The sequence below is a fragment of the Bos taurus genome, chromosome 6 (genome assembly GCF_002263795.3).
Source record: "Bos taurus isolate L1 Dominette 01449 registration number 42190680 breed Hereford chromosome 6, ARS-UCD2.0, whole genome shotgun sequence".
Lineage (NCBI taxonomy): Eukaryota > Metazoa > Chordata > Mammalia > Artiodactyla > Bovidae > Bos > Bos taurus.
This window is the reverse complement of record NC_037333.1, coordinates 99694550-99709510: the sequence shown is the minus strand read 5'-3', so window position 1 is coordinate 99709510 and position 14961 is coordinate 99694550. Positions and strand designations below refer to the sequence as shown.

General features: G+C 37.8%; 1 protein-coding gene across 1 annotated transcript in view; it reads left to right on the top strand.

Moving 5' to 3' along the window:
- Positions 1 to 14961, top strand: part of WDFY3 (WD repeat and FYVE domain containing 3) — a 306558-nt gene that overhangs the window by 102454 nt on the left and 189143 nt on the right. Inside the window, exon 5 of the mRNA XM_015471703.3 lies at positions 3540 to 3663. Within this exon, the coding sequence (XP_015327189.2) occupies positions 3540 to 3663 (124 nt within the window). The remainder of the gene's footprint in view (positions 1 to 3539; positions 3664 to 14961) is intronic.

The following is a 14961-nucleotide window of genomic DNA, read 5'->3' as shown; positions in this document are numbered from 1 at the left end:
GACATTATTTTGCCAACAAAGGTCTGTTTAATCAAGGCCATAGTTTTCCAGTAGTCACGTATAGATGTGAGAGTTGGACTATAAAGAAAGCTGAATGCCAAAGAATTGATGGTTTTGGAACTGTGGTGATGGAAAAGACTCTTGAGAGTCCCTTGGACTGCAGCCAGTCCATCCTAAAGGTGATCAGTTCTGGGTGTTCATTGGAAGGACTGATGCTGAAGCTGAAACTCCAATCCTTTGGCCACCTGATGCGAAGAACTGACTCATTTGAAAAGACCCTGATGCTGGGAAAGATTGAAGGCAGGAAGAGAAGGGGACGACAGAGGATGAGATGGTTGGATGGCATCACCGACTCAATGGACATGAGTTTGAGTGAACTCCAGGAGTTGGTGATGGACAGGAAGGCCTAGCATGTTGAGGTCTATGGGGTTGCAAAGTGTAGGACACGCCTGAGGGACTGAACTGAACTGAACTGAGTATAAATATGTCAATCTCAATCTCCCAAGTCATCCCACCCTGTTTCCCCACTTGGTGTTTATACATTTGTTTGACTCTGCATCTGTGTCTCAGAGAGCTTTTACGGCAACCTTGTCTCACTCCAGGCGTTCCCTTTCAAGTGCCCTATTTACTTCCTTTATAACACATCACTATCCAACATAATTTTCATTTGTAAAATAACTTACCGTTCATCTCCTATACTAATATGTAGATTCCATGAGCACTTGCCTTATTTACCTTTATAGTCACAAGTCTTTATTTACCCTTATATTCATGGCTCTGAGTATTGCCTGTCATATATAGAAGACCAGTAAATATTTATGAGTGAATAAATGAAACAGTGAATTAATCAGTAGTGTAGGATCACTAGACTAAAGATTGTTTATCTCAAAGAGGCAGTCGTTTTTCTTTTCCGACGAGCAAATACGACATGGTCCTTTCTGCATAGCGTTGACTTTGGTTTGGTCAGTTCAAGGAAGATAGCTTTTGAAAGAAAAAATTTCCTTGTGGAAATACAGCAGTAAATATCAGGATTTGTATGAAAAGTTAGTTACGTTTTTTAACAGTATATTATTCACTTAGCATGAAAACTGCTTGACTATCATTTGTTTATACTATCTAAGAAATGAGCTATTTTATGAAGTTGCATTACTGTTAGGAATAAAATAGTGCTTATTAATTCTTAAGAGCAAAATATAAATCAATTTATTTTGAGTAGTTTGAATAGTTATCTACTTTAAATCAGTTTGACCAAAAATAAATAAGTAAATAAATAAATCAGTTTGACAAAAACTTAAGTTTGCTTAAGCATTGCCTAAGCAAAATATACAGTTATTTTACAAACATCTTCAGTAGGCAGTTACATAGTCATTTCTGGGTGCAGGCAGGATGGCTGTTCAAGCTTGTGTTGTTAGGCTTCTCAATTTCTAATCTATCTCCAGTTTTTTAAAGAACATGGATCTTATTTAACAGACATCAAAGAGTAACTAACTGTAAGCACATGATATCAGAATTCCAGCAGAAAAACATTAAGGAATTCCTGAAGAGAACAGTTTATTTGTTCTTTGAGATAATTTAAAATTTTGTGTCAAGTTAACAAACAGACTACCTGCATAAAAGTACGCCCTGTAGAATTGATTTATTATTGTTTGTTAGGTACTTCCTGCGCTATTTGAATGTGATTGTAAGAAACATGATATCTGTTGTTAGAATGTAAGAAACATTTCTATTACAAGGATATTATGTTATATTCTTTTATTAGGATCCTTGGAAGAAAATTTTTATAGTATGAGGAGTAGAAGTACTTTCTTAAGTATGTGTTTTTCTTACCCAAGGACCTCGTGGACCATATAATTCACTAGGTTTTTTCTCCTGTGTATTTGATCCAAACTTCGTGACTAAAATGTGGTAAACATAGAAGTCTTTTTCCAGTCCATGTGCCTAACCTTGATTTTTTTAAAAATTTGCTTATTTATCTTTTTTTTTTTTCTTACTTTTTGTTTATTGTGCTCAGTCAGTAAGACGTATCCAACTCTCTGGGACTCTTTGGTGGACTGTAGCCCACCAGACTCCTTTGTCCATGGGATTTCCCAGGCAAGAATATTGGAGTGGGTTGCCATTTTCTCCGCCAGGGGATCTTCCAGACCCAGGGATTGAAGCCACATCTCCTGCGTCTCCTGCACTGACAGGCGGATTCTTTACCACTGAGCCATCTGGGAAGCTTTTGTTTATAATTTGTGTCCTTCCATGCTACCTAAAGAGTTTCTAGAATTTGGTTGTACAGGCAGGCAGCATGTAAACCACCATATTTAGGGAACATCCCTTTAAAAGGCAGGGTGCTGGCTTAGCAAGGAATACAATGCTGAGTGAGATATATTTCCTCCCTTTTAGTGACATTTGAAGAGAAAATAAGAATACAAAATATTGTTTAATATTTTAATAGAGAGGTATCATTATAGTGTTAGGAGACACAGAATTCCCTTTTAGCTATAAAGAGATTTTTAAAAAATAATATTCCAGATGCATCCAGTTATATAGCTATTTTAGTACTCTTTCTTTACGTGTTACAGTCTGTTCAGGTTTTGTTTTCTTATTGTCTTTGCTGAACCTTATCAGTTTAAGAGTGATTTATTCTTTTTTAAAAAATAATTGTATTTATTTTTGGCTGTGCTGAGTCTTCGTTGCTGTGTGGGCTTTTCTCTAGTTGTGGCGAGAGTGGGTATTCATTGTTAGGGGTGTTGGCTTCTCATTGCAGTGGCTTCTTTTGCTGTGGAACATATACTCAAGGGCCTTAGACTTCAGTAGTTCTGACTCCCAGGCTCTAGAGCACAGGCTCAATAGTTGTGGTGCATGGGCTTACTTGCTCAGAGGCATGTGGGATTGTCCCAGATCAGGGATTGAACCCGTGTCTCCTGCATTGGCAGGCAGATTCTAATCCACTGAGCCACCAGGGAAGCCCTGGTTTATTCTTAAGTACATTTATTGTAGATTTTTTTTTAAGTATATTTAATGACCTCCTTCATATTCTTTATTCGGATCTTTTGGCTAACTGTCTTGTTTTGGGAATTATTGAGGTTAGAATTTAGAAAGTCTGATATACAAGTTTAGTGAATTCTTTATTTTAGCCTAGGACTTAGCACTAGATAAGTCCCTGCTTTTTACCCTCTGATATGTCTCTTTTTTTGCCATCAAAGGAATTTACCACTTTTCTCTAATTTCTTAATTTAGATTTCTTCAGAGAAATTATATTTTCTTAAGTTTATTAGTAAGATTAATTCAAATTTGATAGATAAGTGATTTTGGGGTTTTAGATTTCATTTATTTACTCATTCATTCCACAAATTATTTTACATACATAAGGAAATGTGGCTAGGTATGATTTATTGAAAGAGTTGTATTTTAAGCTTATTCAGATCCAAAATAACTGTGCAAGCATATACTTTTTTTAAACTTGATTTTCAAGTCACACCACACTTTTAAAAACACACAGTAGAAGAAAAAAGTTGACAGGGCTGTATTAAAAATGTCTTTGTCATCCACAGGTTTTTGGAAACGCTCCGCCAAATACAATGACAGAAAAATTTTCTGATCTGCTGCAGTTCACAACACAAGTCTCACGACTGATGGTGACAGAAATTCGAAGGAGAGCATCAAACAAATCCACAGGTATTTGTCACAGAAACCAGCAAAAACTGATTTATTTGAAGGGACAGTTTGGTAAAAGTGCTATTAAAACCAAGCAGAAAATTGACCCACTTCTAAGCTCAGAGGTTTTAATACCGTTTCCCATTCCCTTTCTTACGGTCACATGCTTCTGTTGGTATCAGCACCTTCTACTCTTAAGTAAAGTGGGTCTGCTTCCCATGGACCACTGCTACCCCAGCCCTCACCCTTTTAACACACTCTGTTTCCTTCTGAACAAGATCCAAATTCCTAGCATGGCATTCAGCACACACTCAGAGTCTGTAGATACACACACACACACACACACACACACTCACTCACTCACTCACTCACTCTCTGGGAATACACACATGGCGTGCACGGGTGTGCTTGCCTACCCTTTTCTATTTCTTGTTATCTTTTTCTGTTATATTTCAGTGTATTTCAACCAAACTGAGTTGCTTGTAGTCCTGTGTGTGCTTTTTTTTTTTTTTTTATCCCTGTGATGCATCACTGAGGAAGAAGCATCTCCCCCATCCCCCTATCTTAGTACATCTAAACCTCAGCTTGAATTAAGTCACACTTCCTAGACAGAATGTTTCTTGATTCCCTTAATCAAAGAAACATTTCTCCCTTCTTATCTATTTAGCTTCCCAAGTGATGTTTATGTATGTATCTTTCTAGTAGACCATCTTTCTTTCCAGTAGACCGTAGCCTTCAGTCTTTACCACAGGCCTTTACACAGTAGGCCTTTTGTATTCACTGCCCGAATAACTGTTCTTACTCATAATTAGGTAATTTTAAATTTCATAAAGTATTATTCCTTCTAATCAGGATTCAAATACGCTGTTGTGGCTGTGATTACCATTAGTCATTTTCTAAAGCAGCAATATGTTTGAAGGATTTTACCTTAATTTTTACCTCATTGTTTTGGTTTTGTAGCAATTGTTTGAGTGATTGCTTTCCTACTGAAGCATTAGACCAAGAAATCAATAATTTAAGTTTTGCTTCTACTATCTGTTTGGAACATCACTTACCTTTTCCATCCATCAAATTACTATTTTCCCAATAATAACAGTACTGCCTTTGCTATATAATACTATTTTTTAATTTAGTTTTAAAAGTATACAGATGCATGGTTTTAAGGGTCAAATAGTTATAGATTTATTAAAAACAGTATCTCCCTTCCACCATCCTGGTTCATCCTCATTTTTCACTCTTAAGATGCAGTGACTTTTTACATCTCTTAATTGCTTTTGATATTTACTTCTCTGTCTGTAACGTGCTTATAGTAGGTTCCCTTGATTTTTCATATTTAGATTCTATCTTCTGACTTCCCACAAGAGCAGTGAGACTGTTAAGCTCACCACCAGTACCCCACAAATGCACACTTCTATATCCCCATATCATTCTATCACAATTTGATTAGCTCGGTATTCATTATAATATTGTGTCTGAAAACACTGTGCAAAGTTGAGCCATATGGTATACTCCAATTACACTGCCTTTCTTGAAAACTTCTCCACCTCTATCACTAGTTAATAATTGCCTTTTTTTTTTTTTTAAAAAAAGCAAACTAGGTTTTCTACATTTTCATTAATACATTCTTTCTCCCCTACTCCTGTGTTTTTCTGAATTTCCCCTTAATATGACTGGAGGCGTCATATGTTCTGTCAGTTTCATCTTCTTGCAAATAGCTCTTCCAGAACATTCTGCCTGCTTTGATCTGCAGTAGTTGCTCTTTTGGCCAGCTGGACGGCTGTCATTTTTACATCTTAACTCACAGCATCCTGGGATGTCTTTCCATTTCTTTGAGATAGAGACTTGGTTTCCTGAATCCCACGTCTTTTTTTCTCAAATCAACTTCCTCATTTTTGGTAACGTATCTTTTCCAGCAGCTTCCTGAGAAAAGATGCATTACAGTTATCATTTTTGATTTTGGGTTTTTTGTTTGTTTTTTAGAAATCTGTGAATGAAACTTTCTTTGACTCTTGCTGTGTAAAATGAGTTCCTTCCTCTTATCCAAGGAAGGTGATAAGTTTAGGGTGACCAGCTTTCAGGTACCAGGGCTTCGAACAGACTTTATCATGTCACATAGGATGGCTTTGTTGCAGAAAGGGGGAAACTCAGAACCAGGCTTCAACAGGACAAAAGAAGTCACAGATCCATCACGCTCATTACCTCACAGAGAAGTGTGCATGGGATATTCCACCTGCCCAGAGCATAAATGCAGTCTTAATGGCGAAGAAATGCGAACTGTGATCTAAACTTTGAGTTCTGGACCTGAGTCCTTCCTTATTCGATGTTTGTAGGAGTTGTGTGAGAATGCTAGCTGTTTAGTTCCAAGATATTTGGGGGCCCAGAGGAAATTACAAGCCCTCCTACAGAGAATAGAAGCTGCGAGGGTCCTAGGATGTTGAGCTTGGGTACAGCACCTCTGGGAGCATGGGCAGTGGTAGGTCTTAGCTGGTCCTTCTCCAGGCAGCCCAGGGTGATGTCTCCAGGTCATTTTGGAAAACCTCATGGCTTGCATGACATTTATCCCCCTTTCAATGGATACCTCAGATTCTGGATTCAAAATCATTTTATCTCAGAATTTAAAAATCATTTATCCATCATATTCTAGATTCCTGTTCTCCTGTTGAGAAATCTGAAGCTATCTAGATTCTCAGTTCTTTCTCTATGGCCTTTTTTTGTTTTTGTTTTGATTCTTTTTTATAGAAACATTTAAAATCCTACCATTGACCCTCCTGTTCTAAAATTTCATGATAACATGCCTTGGAGTGGACTTATTTTTGAACATTATGCTGAGTACCCTGGACCTGGGAATACATATCCTTTAATTTTGGGAAAGTTTCATGAATCATTCCATAATAATATCCTCCCTTCTCTTTTCTCTTTCTTGTCAGATGAACCCCTAAGTCTCTTCCTTTCATAAACTCTATTTGCTAAAAGAGCTTTTCAGTTTTGCCATTGTTCCTTCTATGAGTTTGGTTTTTTGTGACATGATACTTTTAATTTCTGAGAGGTTCCCCCTTCCCCTTTATTGGTGCTGTCTTAGCTCTCTGAGTGGGTTTTTTTGTTGTTTATTTTTTTAAGATTTTTTTTCTTCCTCACTAGTCTGTTTCTTTCAGGTTTTTGTTGTTGTTTAGCTATTTTTGTCTCAGTCTTTTAAAGAATGTCCTCACATGTCTCACCCTTGGCCTTCTGCTGCTGTATTAGACTGGAACCTTGGCAAATTACCAGGTAGCTTAGCAGTTGTGAGTGGAGCCTGCAGCGGTGGCCTCAACCCAGGGTCATCTTGCTGAGCCATTCTCTCGACCATCTTTCCCTTGAGCTAGACAGTCCCTGGGAAAGTATGTCCAGTCTTTACTTAGACAGTATATGTCTGACTCTGAACACTTTAGAAGCTAAGTAGGAGAAAGATCTGAGGACCCTCAACTTTTAGTACATGAGCTTTCTACTTCATCTGTGGAGCACGCACAGCTGTGCTTGCTGTAATATCATTGTCCCCCTTCCACCCCAGTCCAGACACCCTCTGTTTTTCCTTGAGGTGACTAAGTACTGAGATACTGAGTACTGACTGGACTGAGGTACTCCAGTCCAGTACCCACACAGTAGCAAGGATCTGGGCTCTGGCTGCTGTTACACATACTACTACTTCACCAATCCTTCTGTCCCACATTCATTTGCTTCTAAAGGTGCTTAGTGCCACCAGTTCTTTAGCCTCTGGAAAGTCCTGTTGTAGTTAGTTGCTTTTGTATTTTCCTTGCTATTGCTTTAAGATTCGAGAGTCTGCTAAATCAGTTACCACTAAATTCTCTACTGTTTTAGTATCCAAAATGTTGTTTTCACCTTGCCTGTTTTTTGGGTTTTTTTTTTTTTAGTTCTTATGGGTTTATACTTTTTACGAAGTCCTTTTAAACAACAGTTTCAGTGGGTGTGTTAGTTTGCTTGGGCTGCTGTAACAAAATAACATAACCAATAGCTTAAACAACAGGAATTTTTCGTCACAGTTCTAGAGGCTGAAAGTTTGGAATCATGGTGCCAGCATAATTGGTTTCTGATGAGATCTCTCTTGCTGGCTTGCAGATGGCTTCTTTCCCCATGTGGCCTCACCAACAGAAGAGAGAGAGTTCTCTGCTGTCTCTTCTTATAAGGGCATTATCCCACCATGAGGGCCCCACCCTCCCGAAGACTGAACCCAGTTACCTCCCAAATGCTCCATCTCCAAATTCCATCACATTAGGGGGTTAAGGCTTCAAATATGAATTCTGAGGAGACACAACTCAGCTTATAGTAGCAAGGTTTCAGGATGGAAAAGAGATCAGTGCATGTGCTCAACCTTTTGTCTTGACAGGGGGCCCATTGTAGAGTCTTTGGAGCAACGGCCATGAAAGTACTTTTAGATTGAGAACCAAAATGTCTTATTAATCAGAAGCAGTGCATTATATGAATTGATGCATAGCTTTTAAAGTGAGACGATAAATAGTTTAAGGTAACTTTTCTGTCTGTTCGCTTCTTCCCCAAAATGGAGTTGCATACTTTTTTTATCTTTATCGATTTCAGTTGCTCCTATGGAAGTGAGAAGTCTGTCTAAAATATAAGATTTGTGTGTCGTATGCCTTTTTGACTATTTTATTTTATTTATTTTTTTTCATATTTAAAGATTAATTTATTTAAGTATGCATATCATATAAACTTTTTATCATAAAAATATGCCCCATATTAAATAATTTTAAAGATACATAATTACTTGTATATAATGCTTTCAATAGAGTTCATTATCATGAATTCTTTGGTTCCCGAATCTGTCTTTGTTTCCCCTCTTACTGCTGGATGCAGAATACAATAGCCCCCGCAAGAAGGGGCAAGAAACAAAGGTACTAGGCTGACCAGTCTCAGTTATCATGGACGATGCTAAGATGCTCTCCATAGTCAGCACTATGAACATACTACTCAAATGTAAATGAGAACTTAGGCAGAAGGAGTGACCTTCATGAGGCTTTTCACATAAAGTGTACTTCATTATCACTGAAGGTTGCACTGCCTATTTTCTCACTCATTTCCATTCTGATCATTATGCTGGATTGTCTAAAAACTTCACGTTTCCCATTTATTGTAGTAAGATAACTGGCAGTTTGTTGAAGAGCAAACTTCATGTACAAGAACAATATATCCATCCCTTGCCAACAGACACTGAATGTATAGTGAATGGTATCAAGGTTATTTTCCTAGATGCCAATCACTGTCCAGGTGCTGTCATGATCCTTCTTTGTCTTCCTAACGGTCACGTCATACTACACACGGGAGACTTCAGAGCAGACCCCAGCATGGAACGTTCTCTACTTGGATGCCACAAAGTCCACACGCTTTACTTAGATACAACATATTGCAGCCCGGAATACTCTTTTCCATCTCAGCAAGAGGTTATCCAGTTTGCCATCAACACTGCCTTTGAGACTGTAACTCTAAACCCATGGGCTCTTGTTGTCTGTGGCACTTACTCTATTGGAAAAGAGAAAATCTTCCTAGCCATTGCCAATGTTCTGGGTTCAAAAGTAGGCATGTCCAAAGAAAAATATAACACATTACAGTGCTTCAATATACCAGAAGTCAGTTCCTTCATCACTACAGACATGTGCAATTCACTGGTTCACCTTCTCCCAATGATGCAAATTAATTTTAAGGGTTTACAGAATCACTTGAAGAAATGTGGTGGGAAATACAATCAGATTTTGGCTTTTCGACCGACAGGTTGGACGCATTCTAACAAGTTAACTAGTCTAGCAGATATTATTCTCCAGACCAAAGGAAACATTTCAATATATGGGATTCGTTACAGTGAACACAGCAGCTACCTAGAGATGAAACGTTTTGTTCAGTGGCTGAAGCCGCAGAAAATCATACCTACCGTGAATGTGGGCTCCTTGAAATCTAGACGCACAATGGAGAAATATTTTCAAGAGTGGAAACTGGAAGCTGGATATTGACATTACCCCAAAGGGCTCAGAAATAGTTAAATAACTTAGACCTCGCTTGTTAGTAGTTAAATCTTCAGTGATAATGAAGTATACTTTTTGACTATTTTAAATAGGTAGTGTGAAGGGAAATTTCTTAGTCACATGTTGACTCCAGTCATTGCCATTTCTTTCTGGTGTGATGTTTCTAGATTAGAAAAAAAAATTCCAGAGCTTATTTATACTCTTGTCTGTTGCTGTCTTTAGGAATACTTAATCTGCGTGTTTGTGGAAAAACATTTTTCTGCATTGGAGATTTGTTATTCCTAAATCTCTTTACAATTTTAAATCTGTAGGACTATTTTTTAGAAATAATGAAAAGTATCTCAAATGGACAAGAAAATGTCTCATTGTTAATTACAGTAGTCGTTACACAACCTTTTTTTCTTTTTTAACTCTATTTTGAAATACTTTGGAACTCACCAGAAGTTGCAAAATAGTACGTAGAGCCCCTTTTTCCTTGCTTTGTCCACTTCCTCCACTGGTGACATCTTGTTTGCAGGTATTTTATGGTAAATTTTTTTCATACTGTGTAATTCCATGTCATTTTTAGTTTTAAACTCTCAAATTAATTTCAAAATTAACTTTAAAAATTAATTTTGAAATTAATTCAGAATCAGTTAGATTCAGTGCAGTTTTGTAAGTTTTACTTCCAGAAGAGAAACCTTTTCAAATCACCCTATTTCAATTGATCTTTTGTGCTGTGTCTCCATACCAGTTGGTACTCAGTCATCTTAAATGCTTCCTTTAGAGCTTCCATGATCATCTGAAAGTATCATGTTTATTTAGTTATTTAACTTTATTGTATGTTGTGTTCACAACTTTATGACCTAAAAGAATGCATGTCATAGACTTGTTGTTTAGTCGGTCAGTCGTGTCCGACTTTGCGACACTATGGACTGCAGCAACCAGGCATCCCTGTCCATCACCATCTCCCGGAGCCTGCTCAAACTCATGTTCATTGAGTCAGTGATGCCATCCAGCCGTCTTGTCCTCTGTTGTTCCCTTCTCCTCCTGCATTCAGTCTTTGCCAGCATCAGGGTCTTTTCCAAGGAGTCAACTCTTTGCATCAAGTGGCTGGAGTATTAGAGCTTCAGCTTCAGTCCTTCCAATGACTATTCAGGATTGATTTCCTTTAGGATTGACTGGTTTGATCTCCTTGCAGTCCAAGGGACTCTCAAGAGTCTTCACCAACACCACAGTTCAAAAGCATCAGTTCTTTAGCGCTCAGCCTTCTTTGTGGTCCAAATTTCACATCCATACATGACAACTGGAAAAACCATAGCTTTGACTAGATGGACCTTTGTTGGCAAAATAATGTCTGTTTTTTAATATGCTGTCTAGGTTTTTCATAGTTTTTCTTCCAAGGAGCAAGCATCTTTTATTTTATTTTTATTTTTGGTATTTTTTTAAAATTTTATTTTATTTAACTTTACAATATTGTATTGGTTTTGCCATATATCAAAATGAATCTGCCACAGGTATACATGTGTTCCCCATCCTGAACCCTCCTCCCTCCTCCCTCCCCATACCATCCCTCTGGATCATCCCAGTGCACCAGCCCCAAGCATCCAGTATCGTGCATCGAACCTGGACTGGCGACTCGTTTCATATATGATATTATACATATTTCAATGCCATTCTCCCAAATCATCCCACCCTCTCCCTCTCCCATATTAATTTCATGGCTGCAGTCACCATCTGCAGTGATTTTGGAGCCCAAGAAAATAAAGTCTGTTGCCGTTTCCATTGTTTCCCCATCTACTTGCCATGAAGTGATAGGACCAGGTGCCATGATCTAGGTGCTCAATAAATTTTTTACTGACTTTGCCATAGGATTTCTCTGCTCCCTCTCCCTCCCCATCATGCTTTGAAAATTGGAGGAGTGTTAGAAAAGCCAGCTAACAAGAGAAAAGCGTAGTTTGAGAGTATCTCCTAAGTTAGCCTTGAAATAAGAACTCTTGCTATTGGAATCTTTCTTCTTTTCCTTCATTTTCAGTCTTGAACATTGGAAGTTGGATCAGTGTTGTTATCCAAAGTACTTTCATGGAGATTTTTTTGATCTTTTCCTAGGAAAGAAATTCTAGATTTTGAGGTGCTAGGTGCATCCTGAATCATTCTCTTCTTGCATATCCTGTTCTGGTTCTCTGATTGATTGATCAGTTGATTTTTATTGGTAAAAACACATAACACGAGATGTGCCCTTTTCACAAAATTTTACATGTACAAAACAGTTAATTGTAAATACAGTGTTGTACAGCAGGTCTCAATAACTTTTTCATCTTCAGTAGCTGTGACTTCATACACATTTATCAGCAACTTTGCTTCCTCATCCCAGCCTTTGGCAACACCATTCGACTTTCTGCCTCTGTGAGTTCAGCTGCTTTCAATACCTCACGTAACCTTTTTTAGGAAGTTATCATTGAAAGTAATTTTGTTAAGATATACATGCACGTAATTTTTGTCCAAAAAAAAGGCAGGTAGAATGAACCCTCTGTTCTTCTTTTGAAGATTGGGTCTATTTCTTGTGCGTCAGAGTAAGTTTATTTTTCCAGGACTCCTCTGAACTTGGTGTGAAATACTTATTTTGTTTGTTACCTAATCACCTTTCACATATCAAGTCTTTTTACCAGATCACTTCCTAGATGCATTATAGATATATCAGGAGGAACCATGCTTATCAGCAATTCTGTTGTTTAGACCTGTCCATCAAAAGTTAGTAAAAGGTAAAAGTTTTAGGTAGATCAACATGCAGAATGAGTACATGGGCTGATTTGTAATACATTAGTCTTCTTCTCTTAGTCTCTTAATTTTGACTTAATTATTGACTTCCTGTAGTTTTGTTAAAAATATGTAGTAACTCTCATCTAATTTGAAAAAATACATACTTTTGTGGCCATATTGTGTACAGGGCATGGCTTAAGACTTTCCTCTGTCTCTTCTAGTTATTTGTTAAGTTCAGCCTATGCAGCTACTTAATTCTTAAGGTGCTTAATATCACATGGTCGATTTACATCACTGCAACAGAAAATTCCCACCTGTGTAAAAATAGTATCTTCAGCTTATTATTAAGGGCTTTGCTGCATGCTAGGTGCCACTGTTACGCCCAGTAATGCAATCCCCACTGGGCAGCAGCCCAGTGATAGAGAAGCCAGGGATGCAGACCTCAGTTGGCACCTTGTCCAGCATCTTGTGGCATGATTAGTATAATGTAGTGAATCCCAAAGTAGACAACCTAGCCTTTTTTTTTAAACAGAAAAACAGTGTGTCCCGCTCTCCTCCAAGGATTTCAAAGCCACAACACCTTCAGGTAATTTCATTCCCAAGATGTGGTTACGTATTATCAGATGGAAAGATGCATGGAAGCTATGAGTTCGAATACTGTTTTCTCACTAACGTGAAAGTGGGTTCCTTTTTTTTTCCAGAATGGGGGATGGTGGAAAGGGGTGTTTAGGGCTTGGTTACATTATTAATGAGAGAAGTGTAATAGTACTATTGATGTGCCTCACATTATCATCCTGAAGCAAAAGTTTGAAAATAACTATGCTTTAAATGGACTTTAAAGGAACATATTACTGTATTACTACTAACACATTTTGTGTCCGCTTGTTCTGAATGCTGTTTGATTGAGTTTACTTGTATTTTCTCAGTGTAGACTGGGAACTTATATTTCCTTGAAAACTGCATTCTATTCTTTCTTAATCTAATAATGAGCTCTATTAACTCCATTTCTGTAATTTTTGACTATATGCATTGAAATGCAGCATGAAAGCTAAAGTTTAAATCAAATAATTGGCAACTCTCAAGATGGGCTAATACTAATATATTCTTTTCATTAATTCTTATAATCTTAAGTCAGCATTTAAATTTGCATTTGTTAAGAATTAGAGAAATTCGTAGTTCATGATAGTAGTAGTAGTGTTAGTCATTCAGTGTGTCCAACTCTGTGACCCCATGGACTGTAGCCCACCAGGCTCCTCTGTCCATGGGATTCTCTAGGCAAGAATACTGGAGTGGGTTGCCATTCCCTTTCCAGGGGATCGTCCCGACCTGGAGATCAAACCCAGGACTCCTACATTGCAGGCAGATTCTTTACCATCTGAGCTACAGGGAAGCCCCATAGTTTGTTATACAGCATTTCTTTGACTAGGAGTGTTTTTCTTTCAGAATTTTAAGAAATTCTGTGGTTTACAGAGGTTTAATTTAAAATTACTTTCTAGTCTACATAGTTATTTTAAAGAGAACACTAAATATTACATACTTTTACAGTGAGCTTCTTGACTCATTTAAAATAAAAGCTGAGAGATCCCATTAAGTTGTTTTGAATAGCAATATACTGAAATTCTGCAGTTCATGGGGTCGCAAAGAGTCGGACATGACTCAGTGACTGAACAACAAATAACTGAAATTAATAGGTGAGAGCAAATTAGTTCTTCTGAATACATTTGTTATGTAAAGATAGTTTATTTGTCAACAGGAGTTTCCAGCCTCACCCTGTCATTCAGCCACAACTACTATCCAGGCTTCTTTGTGCTCAGTTGCTACTCAGTTGCGTCCCACTCTTTGTAACCCCGTGGACTGTAGCCCACCAGGCTTCTCTGTCCATGGGATTCTCCAGGCAAGAATACTGGAGTGGCTTGCCATTTCCTACTCCAGGGGATCTTCCCAACCCAGGGATTGAACCCACGTCTGCAGTGTTTGCTGCATTGGCAAGTGGACCCTTTACCATTGAGCCACCTAGGAAGTCCCCAGAGCTTTTGAACACTCCTATAATTCAAAACTAGATAACACCATTATATGCTATTGCTGAGGTAACTCATCTTCACCACCTTTTTCTCAAAAAACAGCAGGTATTATTAAGGTGGTAAAATTGTTAAATGGATGCCTTGATCCTTTTCAAGGTTTATTTTCCTAATTAATATCTCATTCAGTCAATTCAGCAATCTACTGAACTGTTGTAATCTTTAATAACAACATTTTTGTAAATACATTGTCTTTTTGTATCTTGAGGAATATCTTAATGTTCATCGTCAATGAAAATGAAGGAAACCACACACACACTTATAAATGCCAATAATCAGATATATGGAATTGTTTCAAACCAAGAAACATTTTTGGTATTTTGTATCTCAAAATAAGCATTGGCATTCATTGTTGGTAAAAAGGAAATAGCAACCCACTCCAGTATTCTTGCCAGGGAAATCCCATGGTCAGAAGAGCCTGGCAGACTACAGTCCATGGGATTGCAAAGAGGACATGACTGAGTGATGGAACAGGTATG